The sequence below is a fragment of the Eurosta solidaginis genome, chromosome 5, assembly GCF_040869045.1.
Source record: "Eurosta solidaginis isolate ZX-2024a chromosome 5, ASM4086904v1, whole genome shotgun sequence".
Taxonomy (NCBI): domain Eukaryota; kingdom Metazoa; phylum Arthropoda; class Insecta; order Diptera; family Tephritidae; genus Eurosta; species Eurosta solidaginis.
Genome location: NC_090323.1, coordinates 224,996,813 through 225,022,326, shown reverse-complemented (window position 1 = coordinate 225,022,326; position 25,514 = coordinate 224,996,813). Strand labels below are relative to the sequence as shown.

General features: G+C 38.3%; 1 protein-coding gene across 1 annotated transcript; it reads left to right on the top strand.

Moving 5' to 3' along the window:
- Positions 1-100: 100 nt before the first annotated feature.
- LOC137252602 (ankyrin repeat domain-containing protein 54) lies at positions 101-2,467 on the top strand. The gene has a single exon (XM_067788574.1). It carries the CDS (start codon positions 327-329, stop codon positions 1,308-1,310), a length of 984 nt encoding a protein of 327 aa, XP_067644675.1. The 5' UTR covers positions 101-326; the 3' UTR covers positions 1,311-2,467.
- Positions 2,468-25,514: the final 23,047 nt, after the last annotated feature.

The following is a 25,514-nucleotide window of genomic DNA, read 5'->3' as shown; positions in this document are numbered from 1 at the left end:
TTTAGCAAAGAGGATTTGATTTTAGTACATTTTTTATGATATACATATTTCGAGGGCAAGATGGCAACTCTGTACTTTGACAGTAAGATCGAGTGTTATTGAAAATAGAGGCGAAGAAGAGGAAATACACAAAATACACAAAACAAAAATTTTCAATGTGTGAAAAAATATTGTTTATTTAAAAAAACTGAAAAAATATACAAATATAGTATTTAAACATAGTTTTAGTAATCAAACATAAAGCAATCTGTAATATAATACTAATAAAGTCTGTATAAATAATACACCAGAGCTCAGAGCTCAACCTGCAAAACCACACACAAACAATGGCCGCGAATGATTCCGGCGTTGAGACAAGTAATGATAGCAATGATGGAGTTAGCAACAATATTGGTATTAATATTGGCAACGGCGGACTTACAGTGGGGACTATCAAAAGTAAAATTATTGATATAACACCTCCACCGGCATTGATGCCACCCACACCAACATCCTCGCCCAACACACACGAGTGGCCAAGCTTCAGTCCGAATGCTTTCCAACTGAATCGTGGTGAACATTTTGCGCTACCACATTTACCGCCACTACCACTTAACTCCGATTATTTACTGCATCCTAGTAAGCTGCCATCAGGAAGTCATCTATCACAATTCAAAATGCGTTTACGTACGCGTGATAAGCAACGTTTACGTTCCAATTATAATTATATTAAGGCTGAATCGTATGGACGTAAGCTACGAACTGCTGCAACAACCTGCAATATAGAGCTCTTAACACGCGTACTAGAATTTGGCGCGGATCCCAACGCAGCTGATGAATATAAACGAAGTCCATTACATTTGGCTGCATGTCGTGGTTACATACAAATCGTCCAACAATTGTTAAAGTTCGGCGCTAATCCAAATGTTGTAGATTCATTAGGCAATACACCTCTACATCTTGCTGTCATTTCAGCAAGCTCTAATAATTTTAATGTTGTGGTGCGGGTGCTACTACAAGGCGGTGCTAGTGTACATATGTATGATCGTAGTGGTAAAACGCCGCTTGAATTGGCCGAAGCTAAATTACGGCTATTACGCACACGTTATGACCGTCCTACACCAGAATCCGCCAAAATACTTGAAGATATGTGTATGCTAATAACGCTCATATTGCGTTATATGGTGAAGCAGCAGCGCGAACTGGAAGATTTGTCAACGCTTGAACAACGTTTACAAAATTTAAGCACCAGCGATAATCAGAATCAAGTCGTTTCACAAACGGCGGATGAGCTATTGGCAAGTGTCGAACGCTTATCTATTAATAAATAAATATATGTGTGTGGTTTGAAGATGGTATTGTTGGTACAACACCCAAGCAATAACCCAATTTCTGCTTTTTACTTATGGTGTGTCCTCGCTTAAAGTGACATAATCTCTCATTTTCTGTTAGGTTGTAATGCATTTAAAAGAGAAACAAATCGTAAAATGCGAAAAACTATCAAGTACGATATAAAATTTTGATTAACAAAAACTGTTGTTTTAACGACTCTAATTGAATCTTTTTTTGTTGTGAGAATGGGGCATTCCGTTCAAATTGGATTTTTTTTTTAAATAAATCCAGGTAAATGCTCCTTAATGACATTGAAAATACTTTGCACAAAGAAAAGAGGCAAAACGTATATTTTTGGAACGTGGTACAATTTTTAATGCGATGGGCTTAAAAGTCGCGAATTTGAAGTAACAAAAAAAATATCGTTTCAGCCTTTGGTTTTTGGTTTTAGATAAATGAACTCTAAATTTGAGGATTTTTCGTCAGATATTATACTCCTATGCCATAAAATACTAATATCGAAATAAGAAAAAAAAACTAAATTGATAAAGTAAAATTTAAATTACATGTTAAAGTTATTGAATGACGAAACAAGAAATATGTAAGGGCCAATAATTAAAGGTGACTTATAACCAGACCTGTTAAATTTGAATTAGCATTAGTAATCAATGAATTAGATGTATGTTTTAATGGCCAATGATTACTTCAATTGTTTTCCGTAAAAAGCAATTACTTATTGATTACCATTAGAATAAAATCAAAAAAAAAATCATGATTTTTTCCGATTATTGAAAACAATCTAAAAAAATCAAAACTAATCAAAAGTAATCAAAAATGCGTTTTTTATTATTTTTGATTTTTTCGATTATTTTTTTTTTTTTTTTTTTTTTTTTGATTATTTTTAATTATTTTTGTGCTTGGTTGAAAGAAAAATTCTCGTTTGTTGCATGCGCGGAATAATTGCTACATACAAGTACATTTTAGGATGCAATATTAAATCGTAACCGCTTATCGAGGCAAATATATACATGCAACATATAGGGAGAATGGTATATGAGCGTTGATCTAAACATATTCTCCGGTGAGTATATACACGTGCATATTTTGCTACACTCATTATATAAAATAATAACGATCCTCTATGGTTCATCCTTAAGTCAAGCCAATTTTGTTTTGTATACAAAATTAATATATGTGACCCGGCCTATGAAAAGGTGGCTTATGACTCAAAAGAAATTACTACTACTAAGAAAGTGAACAAATGCATTGTTTATCTTTAACATCTGTTTCTCGCAATTTTTTTTTGAGTCATAAGCCACTTTTTCATAGGCCGGGTCACATATATCCATATATTGGATTACGTTATGGCTATGCACTGATTTTTTTGTACATACAAGTACATTTGAGGATGTACCGGTATATCGTGAGCGCTTATCTAGGCATATGGGTACATGGAGCATTTATAATTCCTGCAAAGGAAAATAGTCGCTCAACAGGAGCAGAAGAAGTTAAAGGCATGTTGAAGAGTTTTGCAGTTTCTTTCAAGCAATTCGTGTTTTCCAAATGTCCATGCTAATACATTTTGTACCAAATTTTTCAGCCCACATTTTGTTGGAGAACATTGCCCCACACTGGCGATGATATGAAACAAATATTACTAAAATAAAGCGAACGAAAGGAAAAACTTTGATTACAAAACAATCAGTGCATAGTCATAACGTAATCCAAAATAGTGGATATATTAATTTTGTATACAAAACAAAATTGGCTTGACTTAAGGATGAACCAAAGAGGATCGTTATTATTTTATATAATTAGTGTAGCACATTATGCACGTGTATATACTTACCGGAGAATATGTTTAGATCAACGCTCATATACCATTCTCCCTATATGTTGCATGTATATATTTGCCTCGATAAGCGGTTACGATTTAATATTGCATCCTAAATGTACTTGTATGTAGAAATTATTCCGTGCATGCAACAAACAAGAATTTTTCTTTCAATAAAGCGGAAAAATAATCAAAAGTAATCAAAAAAATAAAATCAAAAGTAATCAAAAAGGCCTTTTTTGATTACTATTGATTATTTTTGATTTTTTTTGATTTTTTTCAATAATGGTAAAAAATCATGATTTTTTTTGATTATTTTTTTTAATTAATTGAAAAGTAATCATTAAAAATAGAAAATAATGGCAAGTAATCATTAAATGGCGTTTAAAGAAAATAATGGAACGGCTAATCATTACCATTAGTAATCATTATTTAACAGGTCTGCTTATAACCATAAACCCATAACCAGATAAAACAGCTGATCGAACCTACCTTATGGAAATCAATGTAATCTGTTAACGGTGCCGTACCATAACGCTAACGCCATTACCATACCATAGCCAACCAATTGGTTTTTGGTTTCTCGTCATATCCATAACCTAAAAATATTTGAGTTGGTGAATTTAATAACTTTTTGTAGATTTTATTCATTGTCATTACGTCATTTGGATACGTTATGACTAAGAGACTTATTTTTTGTGGAATATGTTTGTAATTTTTTGCGTTTTCTTAATTTTTATGAAATTTTCACGATTTTTAGGTTAATGCACCATTAATCGATCACATTGGAGATGTTAATGGATATGGGTATGGTTACGACTATGGCGTTAGGGTTAAGGAAGTTTAAATGGCCCTTTAGAAGGAACTTGTATGATTCAAAGAAAATTATACTTTTTTAGACAAGTTATAGTGTCGCTAATCTGGGGAATAATATACCCAGTTAATAATTGTCCAAACAATTTTTACGTTTTGTTTATTTTAATACAAAGTTATAACCTGATAGTATTGAGCTACAACTACTTATGTATATCTGAAAACTCGGTCAATTTAACCGATTAGGTAAAGAAATACTATTTTAATTTTATAAATTTGTCTACGTGTATTTACGATTAATTTAAATAAATACCATATATTCCGATATCTCTTTAACTAACAAAATATTTTAATTTATTTTGTTTGAGAAGAGTCGAAACGGTTTTCTTGGCAATATATAAATAAAATTAATTTAAATACTAAGAAATTAACAAATAAAATTTGGAGCTGATAAAATAAAAATAATCAGAATGGTATTTGAAAATTTTAAGTTCATATCTGAGCTAAATTCACAAAATAACAACTATTATAAAACCGAAAAGATAAAAAAGCAAGTAGGAAAAAAGGAATGCAAATTAAAATTTTTAGGAAGATCTTTAATATGACTAGCACATCAAGAAGTGGATTTCAAGTCAAATCACAAGATGTATTCAATGCATATGTACTATATATATATATGGATTCCAACTGTGAACTTCATACACATAGCTACACCTAGTACATTTAGCATATAGTAGAGAAACTAGCACACCGAAATGATAAATAACATATGCATAAAAAATATAATTAAAATGTATGTAATTTCAATTTTATGAGTGTAAAAATAAAGGCACTTGCCGTTTAAAGAATAAAAATCCGTATATTAATCTTAAAAAAAAAAGAAACATATTTTGCACTTAAAATTCGCCTTCAAAAGCATACTCAGAAATTTCCAATTCAAGTTCGTTATAATAAGAAACCCTCAATGCAAATTTTGAAGGTGATAACAAAGTTTCAATTTAAAATTCAGAAATTTTCTTTTAAAGTTCAGAATATTATAATTTAAGTTCTGACTTATACAAGGTTGGCTAAGGGGATTTACACAAGACAAAGCGAATTCAACCCAACTCGCCGTACAGAAGAATGTGAAGTCAAAAGAAAATTTGCATCGATTTCGATTAGCTGACATCAAGGCGAATCCATATCAGGTGGTGTCAAAGCGAATTCAACAAATTTGCCGTGCAAGAGAATGTCAAATCAAAAGAAAATTTTCTGATTGCTTCTTTTTGATTATTTTCCGTACAACATTATGTCAATGAAAATTTTCTCTTGACTTGACATTCTTCTGACGGCGAATTGGTTGAATTCGCTTTGTCATCAGCTTTTATGAATTCACCTTGATTAGCATTGATTTCGATTAACTGATTAACTGTATCAAGGCGTTGCTTGGAATAAATAAGAAGCAATCAGCTGATGGAATAACACCAACTGGTATTGAATTTAGCTGTGTTTTTTTTACATCTATACGGACTGCTAAGCGTCAAACTTTAAATACACCTCTGAAATTGCTGCGCATAAAATTAGTACTAATAAATTTCAATACGCATTATACTCACATGTAACTGAAATATGTGTCTATGTTTCACCTCTACACTAATTCTATGTATTCTATGCGTGTGCACTATTCATCGCAACTGATTAAGCTATATGTTATACATTATGGCCACCAGAGGTTTGTGTCTCCGATTTTAGGTACACCCTGTTCTGTAGCTAGTTATTTAACCACTGCCGCTAGATGGGTCTCCTAAGCATTATCTAAGCGAGGATACGCGTTGTATTTTACGCGCAAACGAAAACGCATACGCGTGTAAAAAAAACACGGGTTTTGCCTTGTAGGTTGGCTAGAAAGCAGGTGTTTCACCAGAAAAGTGACGCAGCAATTCGCTCCAATAACGAAATAAAAAAATATGTATACATATATTGCATTCGCGAAAATTAGTGGAGACAAAGCAACACAAAACTTTATTTGGACACATTCACACCTTACCACAGCAAAAAATGTTAACTACCACTGTCTGTGTTGCTTATTTAACAATTATTTGTAGACGATGGCACTACAATTCGTGGAAAATAAAATGCCGGTGAGCGAGAGACTTGAAACTTGGGCCGTGAGTCAGAACCCGGTGATAATGCAATATTTTGAGATATTAGGAAAATTAATTTTAATTTGGGAATCTTTCAATCAATTTTTAACTAACTTCCCGGTTACCTAGAGACTTGTAACTTAGCACATAGTTCGAGACCCGGTGACAATACAATTTATAGAAAACAAAGTTCCGCTAGGTGGCGTGCTCATTGAGATAACTACAAATCCCTGAAACGAGGGGAATCTTGCGATCGATTTTTGAGTAACTTGCCGGTGAGCTAGAGACTTGAAACTTGGGCCATGGGTCATAACCTGGTGACAATGCAATATTTTATCAAAAAAATTCCGCTAGGTGGCGCATCGAGATATTAGGAAAACAAATTATAATTTTGGAATCTTTCAATCCATTTTTAACTAACTTCCCGATTACCTAGAGACTTGAAACTTGGCACTTAGTTAGAGGCCTGGTGACAATACAACTTATAGAAAACAAAGTTCCGCTAGGTGGCGCGCTAGTCAAGATAACTGCAAATCCTTTGAAAACGGGAGGACTCTTGCGATCGATTTTGGAGTAACTTCCCGATGAGCTAGAGACATGAAACTTGGGCCGTAAGTCATGACCCGGTGACAATGCAATATTTACAAAAAAAGGTGGCGCATGGATCGAGATATTGAGAAAACTAGTTTTAAATTGGGAATCTTGCAATCGATTTTAACTAACTTCCTGGATATCTAGAGACTTGAAACATGAAATATAGTTTAAAACTCGGTGACAGTGCAATGTTTGATCAAAGAGCTACGTAACGCACAAGTCGAACTATTTAGAAGATTAGGCAATACCTTCATAGCTATCCTCCTGAGTGTTGCAGGCGTTGTAGAATTCCAACTCGTTGAATGCACAACTCAATGTAGCTCAAGTTGCATACTTTTAGGTGTACACAACTTTCACCACGATTCTTTTAAACTTTCAGGCGTATACGAATTTCACCACGATTTTCAGCTGTGCAAATTAAGTAGCTGACAAACGAGGTGGAATTCTCTTGTTATAATTTTAAATCCCAAAATTCTTTTACAAGAGCTATTGTTAAAGTTTTTTAGTCAAAATTCTACAAGACTATGTCTGTATTAAAGGTAAAATTGCCTTCTATTTTTGGGTCAATTTACAAAAAGGTAGTCCTTAAAGTTTTTTATCATCTTTTTATTTTTTGTGCTTAAATTATGTTAAAAATTGTGCTAAATGTTTGTGGGTGTGTTGAAAGTGTCATACTAGAATTGTGTTACGATGCACTATGGTCTGGCGACCGGGGGTTGCTGGCCAAAAGTCATTTTCTAAAGTATCCGATATCAATTTTTTTTATACCCTCACAAAAATAATACTCCAGACTAAGAAAGTGCATACTTAGTTTTTTCTTTAAATATTTGGCAATAAAGATTTCAGCTGTCAAATTTCGAATTTCAAAAAAAAAAAAAAAATTTAATAGTTCCTTTTCAGCTTCCTCGCATTTAAAAGTTTAATAATTCCTCAGATAAATTTTAAAAAAAAGTGAATGGAGGTCAATAAGCAAGGTATGTATTTATGATTAAAGGAAAAAAAGTTATTATTGATTGCTGGATAAAAAATAAAATCCCTTTCAAAAAGGTCTCTGATTTTGATGATAATACTCCTAGATAAGGAGAGCTATAAAAAAGTTTGAGGATGTCTGACCTAAAACTTCTTGGAGCGAAAAATCCATTCAATTTTGAGTTTGAGGGCTGACTATTACGTTGCGCTTTTTTGCATTTTTTGAATAAAAGCCCTTTTTCTTAGAAAACTTCTACGTGCGTGTTTCCATGATTTTCGATGTTTGGAAAGAAGCAGTGAAAAATAAAATGATAAGAAAAAACCGCTGTTTTAACTTTCTGTTAAAAAACATAATTAAAGAAAGTACAACTGAAGAATAAGACAGATACTTGATGGAAAAATCAAGACCAATATGCCTGCAAATGAGTGAAAAATGGGAGAAATGTTATAGAAAGGTCCAACATTTTTTGAGGAAAAACGCTGAATCGCTTCAAACGGAAGCTATAATAAAAAACCCGAAATCATCTTCTTTAACCCTCATATTAAAAATGGGCAATGAAAAATCAGACCGATCCCAAAGAAGACAGGCTAAGAAGCTATCAGAAAGTCAAGAAAACAACCTAGGTTTAATGCTTCGTGCTACTTCTACGTCTGCGGTAAAAAGAGGTAATGTTGATTAACTCCTACTTTGAGGGCAGTTTGTCAAAATCCCACAAATGTTTCCAAACTCAGAAAAGTTGTTGAAAATAAATTTAAGGAAAGATCTCCCATACCGATGTCTGGAAATGAAGCCGTAGCTTTCATTTTAGACAATAACCACACGAAGGAGCAGTATATGAATACGCGCTTGGAAAATAATAGGCGAAATCTTACATTTACCCACCATATGAACAGATTTTAAACAAAAAACGCGAGTGCCGACCGGCGATAATCACTGTAACAGAAAATTATGCAAAAGTTTCGTTACACATGTTAATAAGGCATACAACCGAAAGAATTGTTGTTACAAAAGAACCACGGAGTCCAAAAAAGAGGAAATTTGAGTTGCCGATTTAACTATCAGTTAGGGTTTGATAGTAGCACGGGTCATTCTCTTTTTAAACAGAGCTTTCCGTCCTCATCAATATCATCGCAATTGAACACTTCGCTCCTTACTACCACGTTTACACCTTTATGTTTAAAAGATGCAGCTGGAAACATTTTATGGTGCAATCGAACACCACAATCCACTAGATTCCGCCGACCACTAAAACTAAAATATATAAAAGAAACAAGAGAGGTTATCTTGAATGAAGTTAAAAATATTAAAAAAGAAATCGAAGAAATGGAATCTCTCCTAATTACAATAGATGCTCAGAAAAAAAATTTTATTTGACAGCAATTGATGGAAAAGTTTTAAATATATTAACTGAAACAAAGTCAACTCAAACTTGCCCGATATGCAGTACAACTCCAAAAGACTTTTTAAAAATAACAGACCTCTCGTCAGATAAGTTCAAACCAAATCCCGGCAGTTTACGATATGGAATAAGTCCTTTACATTGCTGGATAAGGTTTTTTGAATTCGCTGTTCATCTTAGTTATAAAAAAGATGTAAAAAAGTGGCAAATTCGCAATGAAGCAGATAAGGCATAGTTGGAGAAAACAAAAGGAATATTCAAGACTTGTTTTGGGAAAAGCTTGGACTGCATGTTTATAAACCAAAGTTGGAGGGTTTGGAAATACAAACGACGGGAACACATCACGACGCGCTTTTTCGAATAACGAAATATTTGCAGAACACATCACGACGCGCTTTTTCGAATAACGAAATATTTGCAGAAATCACTGGTGTTGACAAAGCGCTTATATATTGTTACGAATATTAGCAAAACTAAGGAGTGCTGCCAGCTCTAAGCCGATCTAAGCAGTGACGTGAATGCACATCAATAATTCAATCATTATGTATCTACATAAACGAATAAATAATTGCGTCTACACATATGTACACATTCCGACGAGCAACATTTACATACAAGGCAGAAAGAGATGAGATGTCACACACCGATGAATTTACTTATACGCTTATGTGTGTGCGGGAGACTGTAAACTACAAACACATGCATATACCTTATCTGAGTTGTCACAAGAGAGAGCAATAATTTGTGCACGTAGTTGTGGCTGGCGATTTTGTAGCCGAAACAACTAGTAACTTCTGGAAATCGAAGAGCCTAGAAGTATGCAGCGTAAACTATAAAAGCGGCGCCAGCGAGTAAGAAGTAATTCAGTTTGATTTGAATTGTCAAGCAGTTACGAGTAAGACGATATCTAGCGAGCAATAGCACTATTATTTTGAAAGTCAGTTTCCTTTAAGATATCAGTTTGGTTATTAAGCTATTCGTTGCACAGTTTGTTATTGTGAAGTACTTTAATAAAGGCCATTTTGCATTATTACAAATTGGAGTTATTTATTCAACAGTTTAGTGATTCGAACTTAGCAAAAGGGCAAATAAGAGGAGTTGCAAGTAAAAATCGTTACAATTGGTGTCAGAAGAGGAATTGTTGAATAAATTCCAGAGGACAACAACGACATGGCAAAGTTCAGTGAATTGAAGATCCAGCAACTAAAGAAGGAGTTGGAGAGCCGTGGATTGAATACAAGCGGCGTTAAACTTGAACTTCAGGCACGGCTACGAGAGGCAATGGAAGCGGAAGGAATTGATGTGGAAAAGTATGACTTTCATCTTGATGGCGAGGAAGTAACAAAAGTTGAAGAGAAAAACGAAACATCGCAGACAGTTACGAGCACAGACTTGAACATGATTTTGGCTGCAATATCTGCTCAAACATCGACAATGTCATCACAACTAGAATCGCAGGAGACACGCATAACATCCAAGATTGAAGCACAAGAAACGCGTATGTCAGAAATGTCGACACAGATTACATCCAAGATGGAAACGCAATTGGAAGAACAGAAGACATATATGGCATCCCAACTGGAATCGCAGGAGACACGCATAACATCAAAGATGGAAGAACAAGAGGAGCGCTTATCATTGCAGGTGGCACAAATGTCTTCACAATTAGAAGCACAGGAAGCAAGGGTAACATCAAAGCTGGAAGCGCAGGATGCAAAAATCGCTCAATTTCAGGCAGAAGTCGATGATTTGAAGGGTCGTATGGAGCAGTTACAATTAAATCGTCCAGCAGTTTCAGCGAGTAATTCAAAGGTAAAAACACCATCCTTTGACGGTTCTGTTCCTTTCCAGGTCTTTAAGCTACAGTTTGAGAAGACCGCAGCAGTGAACAACTGGAATGTGGAAGATAAAGTTGCTGCACTCTTCGTAGCATTGAAAGGACCAGCTGCCGAAATCTTACAGACTATTCCCGAAGGAGAGCGGAACAATTATGAAGCATTGATGGCTGCTGTAGAACGACGTTATGGAAGCGAGCATAGGAAACAGATATTCCAAATTGAGTTGCAAAACCGCTACCAAAAAGCAAATGAAACATTGCAGGAGTTTGCTTCAGATATTGAAAGATTGGCTCATCTTGCAAATGCGGACGCACCCGTGGAATACACTGAAAGGGTAAAAATCCAGAGTTTCATAAATGGCATACGGGACGTGGAAACGAAGCGAGCTACATACGCAAACCCAAAGCTGACATTTTCTGAAACGGTATCACATGCATTGACTCAGGAAACGGCCTCACTATTGAGTAAACCAGCATACAAAGCTCATCGTGTGGAAGTAGAAAGGCCGGAGTGGGTAGACACAATTTTGGAAGCACTAAGGGGATCTCAACAGAAGAATGCCGGAGTTATTAAATGTTTCAAGTGCGGCAACCCAGGTCACATTGCACGTCATTGCGATCTTGGTCCTAATAGTTCCAACAATGTGGGTGGCCGTAAACGCAAAGCTGGCGGAAATGAGCAAGAGCGTGTCGAAAGTAAAGAACGAAAACTTGCCCCGGCTGTTGAATGTCCTGTGATATCTGTGTCGCAGATTGGAAGGAAATCAAGCAGTCTTACCATCAGAGGGAATGTGGATGGTAAAGAGCGTGTACTGACTGTAGATACGGGGGCATCTCATTCCTTGATTCGATCTGATTTGGTCTACAGGGGAATAAAGTCATTAGCTGGAGCGAGGTTGCGTACGGTCACAGGCGAATATAACCAAGTTCAGGGAGAAGTAATATGTGAAGTCCTAATTGGGAAGGTCATGGTTCTACACAAATTCGCTGTGGCGGAGATCGTTGATGAAGTTATATTGGGAGTGGATTTCTTGGTTGACCATGATATCAAGATCGATATGCAGAGAAGGGTGATGCATTATGAGAACCAAGATGTGCCACTTAACTTCAGTTTGGAAAAAGGGTTCAGCAGTAAGCGAGTGCTGGTCGAGGAGATTCGACAGAGACCACGAAAGTCAAGGAAAGTAGATCGAGCAAAGGTTGATGGATCGAATGTGCCAAATAAAGCGAAATTAAAAGTACCTGCGAGGAAAAGACCGGCATCAACAAACCCTAATGGACGCACTAAATTCACTGAAAGAATTTTTCAGAAAGAATGCAAGGATGATTTCAAGCCAGCGCGCACTTTTGTTGGGAAACGTCGGAACGATACTGAGTATGTGAAGCCAATCCGTCAAGAACAAGCTCTACAAAGTAGTTCTTCATTGGCCAAGCAACAGAGTGCGAGAGAACGATCCAGAATAATGAGTAGTAAGATGGAACACAGGTACGACAGGGAAAATAATTCGGAAGGTTTCCGGAATGGAGATTTGGTACTGTTAAACAACCCTCACCGGCGGAAAGGTATCCAAACCCAATTTCGGTGCAGTTGGGAAGGCCCGTACAAGATTGTGAAGAAGCTCAGTGATACCATCTACCGCATACAAAGCATTGAGAAACCACGGAGTAGAAGAGTGGTACATTTGGCGATGCTAGCAGCGTTTAGATCGAGAGATTTGTCTGATCGGGACGATCAGACTTAGGTGGAGGGCAGTGTTACGAATATTAGCAAAACTAAGGAGTGCTGCCAGCTCTAAGCCGATCTAAGCAGTGACGTGAATGCACATCAATAATTCAATCATTATGTATCTACATAAACGAATAAATAATTGCGTCTACACATATGTACACATTCCGACGAGCAACATTTACATACAAGGCAGAAAGAGATGAGATGTCACACACCGATGAATTTACTTATACGCTTATGTGTGTGCGGGAGACTGTAAACTACAAACACATGCATATACCTTATCTGAGTTGTCACAAGAGAGAGCAATAATTTGTGCACGTAGTTGTGGCTGGCGATTTTGTAGCCGAAACAACTAGTAACTTCTGGAAATCGAAGAGCCTAGAAGTATGCAGCGTAAACTATAAAAGCGGCGCCAGCGAGTAAGAAGTAATTCAGTTTGATTTGAATTGTCAAGCAGTTACGAGTAAGACGATATCTAGCGAGCAATAGCACTATTATTTTGAAAGTCAGTTTCCTTTAAGATATCAGTTTGGTTATTAAGCTATTCGTTGCACAGTTTGTTATTGTGAAGTACTTTAATAAAGGCCATTTTGCATTATTACAAATTGGAGTTATTTATTCAACAGTTTAGTGATTCGAACTTAGCAAAAGGGCAAATAAGAGGAGTTGCAAGTAAAAATCGTTACAATATAATTTACACATAATACTGACATGCTTGTCATGCCAACTTCCGCTAGACTTAAACAATTTTGAGCTTTCCTGTTTCCGAACAGCAGAAATCATGTATCAAAAATATCCTTGGTGCCCTTGGTGCTACCGTACACAAAGTTCTTATTCACTCGAAACAAATTATTAAGAACGTGATACTACCAGTTGGGTATTTTGGGGAAGATGCATCAGAGAGTAGACACAACCTTTATAAATTCGGTAAGCTGCACCATGCTCGCAAAAACAGCAGAGTTAATAACATTGGGGACGTATTTTGCAGAGCCTTGGATACGTCAGACCCAATGATTTCGAGCGTAAGTTTTTCCAGACGGATCAGAAGAGGCACGTATGCAATTTCGAGCAGAAGTAAGATCCTTGCTGAGCAGTGCGGATTGCTATTTACTAAGTAATGAAGACGAGCAAACCGAAGAGGGGCGCGACCTAGAGAGTTTCGATATCGATCCAAGCTTCGATGCACTTTAATATAGCTTAGAGTTAGAAAATGAGATATAGAAACTCATTTAAAATATTACAGCATTATTTTTGTTACTATAACTACTATTTTTCTATTGTAATATGTTTGTACTTTTGAATAAATTAAAGATAAATAAACAATATAATAAAACCAAATATAAGACAGTGTTATTATTGTTACTAGGAAACTAATTGCTGTACTTAAAATGACTTAAGTTAATGGTTAACCGAAAACATGGAAAACATCAGGTTGGTTTCTTTTATCGTGTTCTTTGAAAATAACTTGTAAATTAAAAAAAAAAAATTGGGTGAAAGATGAAATTTTGACATCATATTCGTGATCACAGATTTCGAAAACCCTGGCTTTATACAAAATTTTCAATAAAACGGATATATTAATAAAATTGGTCGCCATATTGGATCCGCCATTTTGAATTTTAAAATTCTGACATCAGATTCGAAATTAAAAACCTCGAAACCCCATATATACCAATTTTCATAACAATCGGATAACTCCTCGAGTTTTGGCCAGCAAACAGTGCTCGCCAGACCATAGTGCGATGGCTTGCTTTTAAGACGCAACTACGGCATGCAATTTAAAAGAGACGACAGATTAAACTTTGGAAAAAAAAGGTAAAACGCGAGTGGTATGTCAGAATCAACGCTTTATAAATAATGTATACAACAATTGTAGAATTAAATAATTTATTTTCAAAAAAGATAATTTTTCGTTTTTTGCACATCACATTAAAGCATACATATAATAATATTTAAACGTCACGCAACGGCCACCAAAGTTTTATCAGACATGACCTTTATTTACTAACGGTATAGTAAGGTCAAAGAGGATAAATATAACACCCCAGCGGGTTAGGGGATCAGAATATATCCGCGTTAGGTGTGCCTGTCGTAAGAGGCGACTAAAATACCAGATTCAAGGGGCTGTGTAGCGCAACCCTTCAGGTTGCCAGCGCAATATAAAGCTTCTCCAAACCCAATTGTCAACCTAATCTATCCGCGGCGAATCCTGTTTCACTAACAGACGAGGCTCTGGCGACCCCAAGCTCCTCATGGAACTTGAGGGTGGGGAGGGAGGGAATGGCCTGAAGGTTTAATGTGGCCACATAAATCGTTCCCGAGATGGTCGGGCTGGCACCTTAATGGTGCTGTGGTACCGGAGCGTACCGGATCTGTATCCGGCAAAGGACCATCACATCGATAACACTCTCCAAAGCCTTCGGGGAGCAACCTTATCGCTACAACAACAACAGGATAAATATAATAAGAGCCACCAGTCTGCTACGAATGGCGAGTAACCCGCTGGAAATTAAAAAAAATTGATGCCTAATGTTTTCTATGAGGGACATTTTTAATTGTCTCGCATTTATCCATGTCGTGTAGGCACCTTATGCAAATGTGATTTTTGGAAAGAGAATTAATTAAATACAGTCGGAAAAATAAACACAAATACCCCACGAAAATGTATAAAGACATTTATGCACATCTCGGACAAAAAAAACCTGCGATTACCCTAACCAAAAACATTATGCAAAGTAACGAGTGACGTCTCTTATTATATTTATCCTCTTTGGTGAAGAGTAAAAAATAATTTAAGAAATCCTTTAAATAAAATTTTAAGGATATTTAATCTGCTCAAAGCGCCCAATATAGAGTTGGCAAATATCCGTGTACCTGTGATTTTGCCACAGCTACTGAAATATCACAGTACATTTCAGCGACTCCTTAGAAGAAATAACCGTGAAAACATGTGACAGCATTTATTTCCCGTTACCAATCACGCTTACCAATAAGCTCAACCATAGACTAAAATAAAGCTATGGTCACAGGAACAAATCGCTTCTATGCTATTGTAACGAATTTACTTGCAAATCCTGTTATTTGCCCTTCTGCTAAGTTCGAATCACTACACTGTTGAATAAATAACTCCAATATTGAATAATGGAAAAATGGCCTTTATTAAAGTACTTCACAATAACACTTATAATTTGCAACTAGCTTGCTTAACAACCAAACTGATTGATAGCTCAAATGAAACTGACTTTTCGCCTCTACTGTTGTCGCCCTTTTATACTGTCCGACCTCCTTGTTGCATATTTCAAGGCTTTTCTAATTCCAGAACTTACTAGTTAGTTATAAATTTCTCACCTAAAACTACAGATGTATAATTTTTATAGCTTCTCTCATACCCCATGCGCTTGTATGTGTGAGCGACACTTCCACAATCACAATTGCATACCTTTAGGAGCATTTCAGATAAGATATCTGCATGTGCTTGTGCGTTGCTTCTCCGCCGCGTGCACGCGTATGTGTAGACATAATAATTGAATTATTGATGTGAATTCACGTCACTGCTTAGCATCGGCCTAGAGATGGCAGTACCCCTTATTGTTGCTAATATTCGCAACACTCTCGATCTAATGCTGCTAGCCTCTCCAAATGAACCACTTTCAATTTGGTTCGTGGTTTGCCAATGGTTTATATGCGGTATACTACATCGGTGATCCGTTTTACAACTTTGTATGGGCCTTCCAAGTTACACTGCAATTTCGGGGACAAACCTTTTTTCCGTTGTGGGTTGTATAGCAGCACCAAATCTCCTTCCTGAAACCCTTCCGAATTAATTGCTTTATCGTACCTCGCTTTCATCTTGTCACTCATAATCTTTGCTCGTTGTCTTAGCAGATCGTGTATCTCTCTCAGCTCTTCTTCCAAGACACCAGTGGATTTCTTGACATTCCTCTCCGCATCGGCATCTATCCTATACTTCAAATCAGCTGGCAGTCGAAGGTCATTGCCAAAAATTACCTTTGCTGGAGTTTGGCCCGTTGTCTCATGTACTGCCGATCGGTAGGCCATCAAGAATAATGATATTTGTGTATCCCAGTCCTTATGGTACTTGTCTACTACTTTCCTTAAATGCTCCTCCAATGTTCTATTGAAACGTTACACCATACCATCGGACTGAGGACGCAATGCAGTTGTCCGTGTTTTCCGAATGCCCAACTTCTTGCACATTTCTTGGAACACAGCTGATTCAAAATTCCTGCCTTGGTCAGAATGTAACTCCATTGGTACACCATACCTTGCAACCCATTCGTTTGTAACCACTTCTGCTACTGTTTCTGCTTCTTGGTTTGGGATTGGGTATACCTCTGCCCATTTACTGAAATAATCCATAACCACCAGTACGTATTTGTTTCCGCGGTTGCTAGTAGGAAATGAACCTGCGACATCCATGGCGATCCTTTCAAATGGTGCACCTGAAATATAATGCTGCATCTGGCCATGACTTCGTGTTTTGGGCTCTTTCGCTCTGTTGCATACCTCGCAGTTGGCAATCCACTCGGTGACCGACTGACGGCAACCAACCCAATAGAATCTCTGCTTAATTTTCTCGAGCGTCTTTGTGTTTCCAAGATGACCTCTACTTGGACCATTATGCAGATCGCTGAGCACGTCAGGAATCCTCTTTCTGGGAAAAACTATCAGTTTCTTCTTGCATTGACCATCCTCACTCTCCCATATTCGATGAAGGCAACCGGATATAAATTCTAAACTGTTCCACTGTGCCTACTATGACTTCGCAATGGAACTCTCTGCTAACATCTCTTCTCTGTTTGGTCTTTCGTTTCGTTCGAGCCCTTGCATAACATGTGATAGATCTGTATCTTCTAGCTGACACTTTCTTGTTGTTCCTTGTCCCATTCATCCGTACACGTTATAGTCATTAGCCGGACATCTATAGTGCCTTCTTTAGCCTCGGCCCTTGAACAGTACTTGCATTCCAAACTACATGGTCTTCGTGACATTGCATCGGCATTTCCATGGGTACTACCTTTCCGATGCTCAATGGAAAAGCCATAGCTTTGTAGTCGCTCGATCCACCGTGCCAATTGTCCTTCCGGATTACGGAACTGCAGAAGCCATTTTAACGCTGCGTAATCTGTCCTGACACGGAATCGCTGGATGTAGAGGTATTTGTGAAAATTTTTAATGCACTCTACCAATGCCAACAGCTCTCCCCGCGTAACGCAGTAGTTACTCTCTGGTTTTCCAATCAAACGGCTGTAATATGCAACTACCTTCCCCTTTTTCCATTAAAAGGCTTTATTTTTTCTTGTAAGCTCATGGAGGCTATGGGCTACGCTGGAAAAATTAGGTACAAATCGGCGGTAATATGTGCACAGGCCAAGGAAACTTCTCAATTCATGTAGGTTCTGTGGTCTTGGCCAATCCTTTACAGCCCCTATCTTTTCGTTTGCAGTGCAGATGCCCTCTGTCGTTACCTTGTGACTCAAATAATTTACTTCCTTTTTAAACAGCGCACACTTTTTGGGACTTAACTTCAGACCAGCGCCAGCTATTCTCTGGAAAACTCCCTCCAAGTTCTTAAGATGTCCATCAAAGTTCTTGCCCAATACGAATATGTCGTCCAGGTACACCAAGCATGTTTTACAATGTATACCTTTCAGTACCTGGTCCATGAGTCTCTCAAAAGTAGCTGGTGCATTACAAAGTCCAAAAGGCATTACTGTAATTGCCAAAGACCATCACCGAGACTGAAGGCTGTTTTCTCTTTATCTTCCTCCTTCACCTCAACTTGCCAGTAGCCGCTTTTCAAGTCCAGTGTGGAAAACAATTTCGTACCAGATAGCGAGTACAGAGTGTCGTCAATTCTTTGCAATGGGTAGCTATCCTTTTTCGTAACGTCACTCAACTTCCGGTAGTCCACGCAAAACTTAATTTTTCCATCCTTCTTCTTTACAAGTACTACCGGTAAGCTCCATGGACTAGCTGATGGTTCGATGACGCCGCTGTCGCTCATTTCTTGTACGGTTTGACTCACAATTTAAAAATTTAGATTAAGTACACATTTTAATTAATGCAATCATATTTTTATGTTTTGAACTAGGCTCTTAGAGTCGTAATAAATAAATAAATATAAAATATTGTAACGAATTTGCTTGTAAATCCTCTTATTTGCAATCCTCTGCTAAGTTCGAATCACTAAACTGTTGAATAAATAACTCCCATTTGTAATAATGCAAAATGGCCTTTATTAAAGTACTTCACAATAACAAACTGTGCAACGAATAGCTTGCTTAATAACCACACTGATTGATAGCTCAATGAAACTCTACTATTCAAAATAACACTGCTATTGCTCGCTAGATATCGTCTTACTCAAACTGCTTGACAACTCAAATCAAACTGAATTACATTTTACTCGCTTGTGCCGCTTTTATAGTTTACGCTGCATACATCTAGGCTCTTCTATTTCCAGAACTTACTAACTATTTCGAGTGTTTATAGTTCTCATATAGTTTCTACTTGTTTACAATTTTCTACTTTTCAGCGTCTCTCAGATGTATGTGAGTTTGTAGTTTACAGTCTCTCGCACACACATAGGCGTATAAGTAAATGCATCTGTGTGTGACATCTCTCGGCTGCCTTATATATGTGTATACATGATTTGATTATTGACGTGAACATCGCTTAGCATCGCCTTAGTGATGGTATAGCTTAGGGATGCTAATATCCGTGACACTGCCCTCCACCTAAGTCTGATCGTCCCGATCAGACAAATCTCTCGATCTAAACGCTGCTAGCATCGCCAAATGTACCACTCTTCTACTCCGCGGTTTCTCAATGCTTTGTATGCGGTAGATGGTATCACTGATCTTCTTCACAACCTTGTACGGGCCTTCCCAACTGCACCGAAATTTGGATGGAACACCTTTCCGCCGGTGAGGGTTGTATAACAGTACCAAATCTCCATTCCGGAAACCTTCCGAATTATTTTCCCTGTCGTACCTGTGTTCCATCTTACTACTCATTATTCTGGATCGTTCCCTCGCAATCTGTTTCTTGGCCAATGAAGAATTACTTCGCAGAGCTTGCGCTGGACGGATTTCCTTTGCATAATCAGTATCGTTCCGACGCTTCACAACAGTAGTGTGCCTTGGCTTGAAACCACCATTGCATTCTTTCTTGGTTTTAGTACGTCCGTTAGGGCTTTTCAATGCCAGTGTTTCTCTCGCAGGTACTTTTGATTTTGATTTATTTGGCCCATTCGATCTATCAACCTTTACCTTTGAATTTCGTGGCCTTCGTTGAGTATTCTCCACCAGTACCCGATTACTGCTGAACCCTTTTTCCAAACTAAAGTTAAGTGGCACATCTTGGTTCTCATAACGCATCACCCTTCTCTGCATATCGATCTTGATGTCATGGTCAACCAAGAAATCCACTCCCAATATAACTTCATCAACAATCTCCGCCACAACAAATTTGTGTAGGACCATGACCTTCCCAATCAATACTTCACATATCACTTCTCCCTGAACTTGGTTATACTCGCCAGTGACCGTACGCAACTTTGCTCCAGGTAACGGTTTTACTCTCCTGTTGACCAAGTCAGATCGGATCAAGGAATGAGATGCGCCCGTATCTACAGTCAGTATTCGTTCTTTGCCATCCACATTCCCTCTGACGGTAAGACTGATCGATTTTCTACCAATTTGCGACACAGATATCACAGGGCATTCAATAGCTGGATCTAGCTCTCTACCTCTTACTCGCTCTTGCTCATCTCCTCCAGCTTTGCGTTTATGGCCACCCACATTGTTAGAACTATTAAGACCAAGATCGCAATGACGTGCTATGTGACCGGACTTCCCGCATTTGAAGCATTTGATAACTTTTTCACTTCGCTTTTGCGATCCTTTCAGGGCCTCCAATATTGCGTCTACCCACTCTGGCCTTTCTACGTCCACACGGCGTGCTTTGAAAACTGGCTTACACAGAAGCGACGCCGTTTCCTGAATCAGAGCTTGTGACACCGTTTCTGCGAATGTTGGCTTTGGGTTCGCGTATGTGGCTCGCTTCGTTTCCACGTCTCGTATGCCATTTATAAAACTCTGGATTTTTACCCTCTCGGTGTATTCCACGGGTGCGTCCGCATTTGCGAGATGAGCCAACCTTTCAACATCTGAAGCAAACTCTTGCAATGTCTCATTTGCTTTTTGGTAGCGGTTTTGCAACTCAATTTGGAATATCTGTTTTCTATGTTCGCTTCCATAACGTCGTTCTACAGCAGCCATCAATGCTTCATAATTGTTCCGCTCTCCTTCGGGAATCGTCTGTAGAATTTCCGCTGCTGGCCCCTTCAATGCCACGAACAGTGCAGCAACTTTATCTTCCGCATTCCAGTTGTTCACTGCTGCGGTCTTCTCAAACTGTAGCTTAAAGACCTGGAAAGGAACAGAACCGTCAAAGGATGGTGTTTTTACCTTTGAATTACTCGCTGAAACTGCTGGACGATTTAATTGTAACTGCTCCATACGACCCTTCAAATCATCGACTTCTGCCTGAAATTGAGCGATTTTTGCATCCTGCGCTTCCAGCTTTGATGTTACCCTTGCTTCCTGTGCTTCTAACTGTGAAGACATTTGTGCCACCTGCAATGATAAGCGCTCCTCTTGTTCTTCCATCTTTGATGTTATGCGTGTCTCCTGCGATTCCAGTTGGGATGCCATATATGTCTTCTGTTCTTCCAATTGCGTTTCCATCTTGGATGTAATCTGTGTCGACATTTCTGACATTCGCGTTTCTTGTTCTTCAATCTTCGATGTTATTCGTGTCTCTTGGGATTCCATCTGTGATGACATATACGTTTTCTGTTCTTCTAGTTGAGATGACATATACGTTTTCTGTTCTTCTAGTTGAGATGCCAGTTGAGATGTTATATCTGTCTTTTGCGATTCCAGTTGAGAAGCCACTGTCGATGTTTGAGCAGATATTGCAGCCAAAATCATGTTCAAATCTGTGCTGGTAACCGTCTGCGATGTTTCGTTTTTCTCTTCAATTTTTGTTGTCTCCTCCCCATCAAGGTGAAAGACATACTCTTCCACATCAATTCCTTCTGCTTCCATTGCCTCTCGTAGCCGTGTCTGAAGTTCAAGTTTAACGCCGCTTGTATTCAATCCACGGCTCTCCAACTCCTTCTTTAGTTGCTGGATCTTCAATTCACTGAACTTTGCCATGTCCTTGTTGTCCTCCGGAATTTATTCAACAATTCCTCTTCTGACACCAATTGTAACGAATTTGCTTGTAAATCCTCTTATTTGCAATCCTCTGCTAAGTTCGAATCACTAAACTGTTGAATAAATAACTCCCATTTGTAATAATGCAAAATGGCCTTTATTAAAGTACTTCACAATAACAAACTGTGCAACGAATAGCTTGCTTAATAACCACACTGATTGATAGCCCAATGAAACTCTACTATTCAAAATAACACTGCTATTGCTCGCTAGATATCGTCTTAATCAAACTGCTTGACAACTCAAATCAAACTGAATTACATTTTACTCGCTTGTGCCGCTTTTATAGTTTACGCTGCATACATCTAGGCTCTTCTATTTCCAGAACTTACTAACTATTTCGAGTGTTTATAGTTCTCATATAGTTTCTACTTGTTTACAATTTTCTACTTTTCAGCGTCTCTCAGATGTATGTGAGTTTGTAGTTTACAGTCTCTCGCACACACATAGGCGTATAAGTAAATGCATCTGTGTGTGACATCTCTCGGCTGCCTTATATATGTGTATACATGATTTGATTATTGACGTGAACATCGCTTAGCATCGCCTTAGTGATGGTATAGCTTAGGGATGCTAATATCCGTGACAATATAATATATAACTTCCCGTTTTGCCATGGAACACTACGAGGAGCTTGGCGTATCGGCCTCGCGTCTCCAGTGTCAATTTGATGTTTCACAACATTGGTGCGGCCTGGTTTGGAGCCATCCTGGTCAAATATGTTCGCGTGCTTTAGGAGCAGTTGTTTTGCCTTACTCTGATAGGCTTCCTCTAGCCCCTGCGTCCATGCCGTGATGTCATTTGAAAGATCAGTATTACTAGATGATAACTACTTCAGCCTCTTGACATCTTGCCAAAATAGCTCCTTTGGTCAAATTGAATGGTGACTTGAACTCATTTAGTACTCTTACCGGAATACGTTCATCTCGTTTTGTCATAGCCAGGGTTTTTCCTACAAGTATGTTCAGTGCTGATTTGTTTGCTGCTTCGACAACCTACAATTTGTTTGTCCCACAATCTCCATCAACCTTTGCCCAGATGACTGCTTCGGATTTTGGTGGTATTTTCTGACCCTCTTCCACCAGCACTCGTTTACTGCTGTAGCCTCTCTCGTAGCCGAAATTAAGTGGCACATCCATGTTCTTATATCGCATCGTCTTGCTTTGCATATCGATCTTGATGCCTTGGTTGATTAAGAAGTCCACTCCAATTATGATTTCATCAACAATATTTGCCACTATAAAATTGTGTAGTACCGTGACGTTCCCAATTGCTACTTCACGTTCTACTTCTCCAATTACCTGGGTGTTCTCTCCCGTGGCTGTACGTAATCTTGCTCCAATCAATGGTCTTATCTTCTTGTTCACTAAATCTGATTGGATGATGGATTGGGATGCACCCGTGTCTACAGTCAGTAACCGTTCCTTTCCATCCACATGTCCTCCGACAATTGAGGGAGCCAGCTGTCGCCCCTTGCGGCTGACTCGCTTTAGTTTAACGATTGAGTGGTCTTGGAGATTTGCTCATCTCCTTCTGCTCTGGGTTTACGACCACCCACATTGTTGGAACTGTCAGAATTGGTACTGCAATAACGTGCAATGTGCCCTGGCTTCCCATATTTAAAGCATTTGACGGCACCATCGTTTTTCTGCTGCGTTCCTTTTAATGCTTCCAAAATTATGTCTACCCAGTCTGCCTTTCCACTTCCACGCGATGAGCTTTGTATGCGGGCTTACTCAAAAGTGACTCTGTTTCCTGAGTCAGTGCGTGGGACACCGTTTCAGCAAATGTTAGTTTTGGATTCGCATATGTAGCCCGCTTCGTTTCCACATCTCGTATGCCATTTATGAAGCTCTGGATTTTTACCCTTTCAGTGTATTCCACGGGTGCGTCCGCATTTGCAAGATGAGCCAATTTTTCAATATCTGAAGCAAACTCCTGCAATGTCTCATTTGCTTTGTGGTAGCGGTTTTGCAACTCAATTTGGAATATCTGTTTTCTATGCTCGCTTCCATAACGTCGTTCTACAGCAGCCATCAATGCGTCATAACTTTTCCGTTCGTACTCTGGAATAGTCTGTAAAATTTCGGCAGCTGGTCCTTTCAATGCTACGAAGAGTGCAGCAACTTTATCTTCCGCATTCCAGTTGTTCACTGCCGCGGTCTTCTCAAACTGTAGCTTAAAGACCTGGAAAGGAACAGAACCGTCAAAGGATGGTGTTTTTACCTTTGAATTACTCGCTGAAACAGCTGGGCGATTTAGTTGTAACTGCTCCATACGACCCTTCAAATCATTGACTTCTGCCTGAAATTGACCGATTTTTGCATCCTGCGCTTCCAGCTTTGATGTTACCCTTGCTTCCTGTGCTTCTAACTGCGTAGACATTTGTGCCACCTGCAATGATAAGAGCTCCTCTTATTCTTCTATCTTGGATATTATACGTGTCTCTTGCGATTCCAGTTGGGATGCTATACTTGTATTCTGTTCTGCCAGTTGAGGTGACATTTGTGACGACATTTCTGCAATACGTGTCTTCTGTTCTTCCATCTTGGATGTTATACGGTTCTCCTGCGATTCCGTATATGTCTTCTGTTCTGCCAGTTGAGATGACACTGTCGATGTTTGAGCAGATATTGCAGCTAAATTCATGTTCAAGTCTGTGCTCGTAACTGTCTGCGATGTTTCGTTTTTCTCTTCAATTTTTGTTGTTGACTCGTCGACATCAAGATGAAAGACATACTCTTCCACGTTAATTCCTTCTGCTTCCATTGCCTCTCGTAGTCGTGCCTGAAGTTCGAGTTTAATGTCGGTTGTATTTAATCCACGGCTCTCCAACTCCTTCTTCAGTTGCTGGATCTTCAATTCACTGAACTTTGCCATGTCCTTGTTGTCCTCTGGAACTTATTCAACAATTCATCTTCTGACACCAATTGTAACGAATTTACTTGCAAATCCTCTTATTTGCCCTTTTGCTAAGTTCGAATCACTAAACTGTTGAATAAATAACTCCAATATTGAATAATGGAAAAATGGCATTTATTAAAGTACTTCACAATAACACTTATACTTTGCAACTAGCTTGCTTAACAACCAAACTGATTGATAGCTCAAATGAAACTGACTTTTCGCCTCCACTGTTGTCGCCCTTTTATACTGTCCGACCTCCTTGTTGCATATTTCTAGGCTTTTCTAATTCCAGAACTTACTAGTTACGTTATAAATTTCTCAGCTACAACTACAGATGTATAATTTTTATAGCTTCTCTCCTACCCCATGCGCTTGTATGTGTGAGCGACACTTCCACAATCACAATTGCATACCTTTAGGAGCATTTCAGATAAGATATCTGCATGTGCTTGTGCGTTGCTTCTCCGCCGCGTGCACGCGTATGTGTAGACATATTGATTGAATTATTGATGTGAATTCACGTCACTGCTTGGCATCGGCCTAGAGATGGCAGTATCCCTTAGAGTTGCTAATATTCGTAACACTATGAACCAATACAATGAGCATATTATTTAAGCTGCAACTGAATAACAGTACATGTCCCAGAAAACAGAGCTGTAAAAGTGTGCAATCATTCGATATTTTAA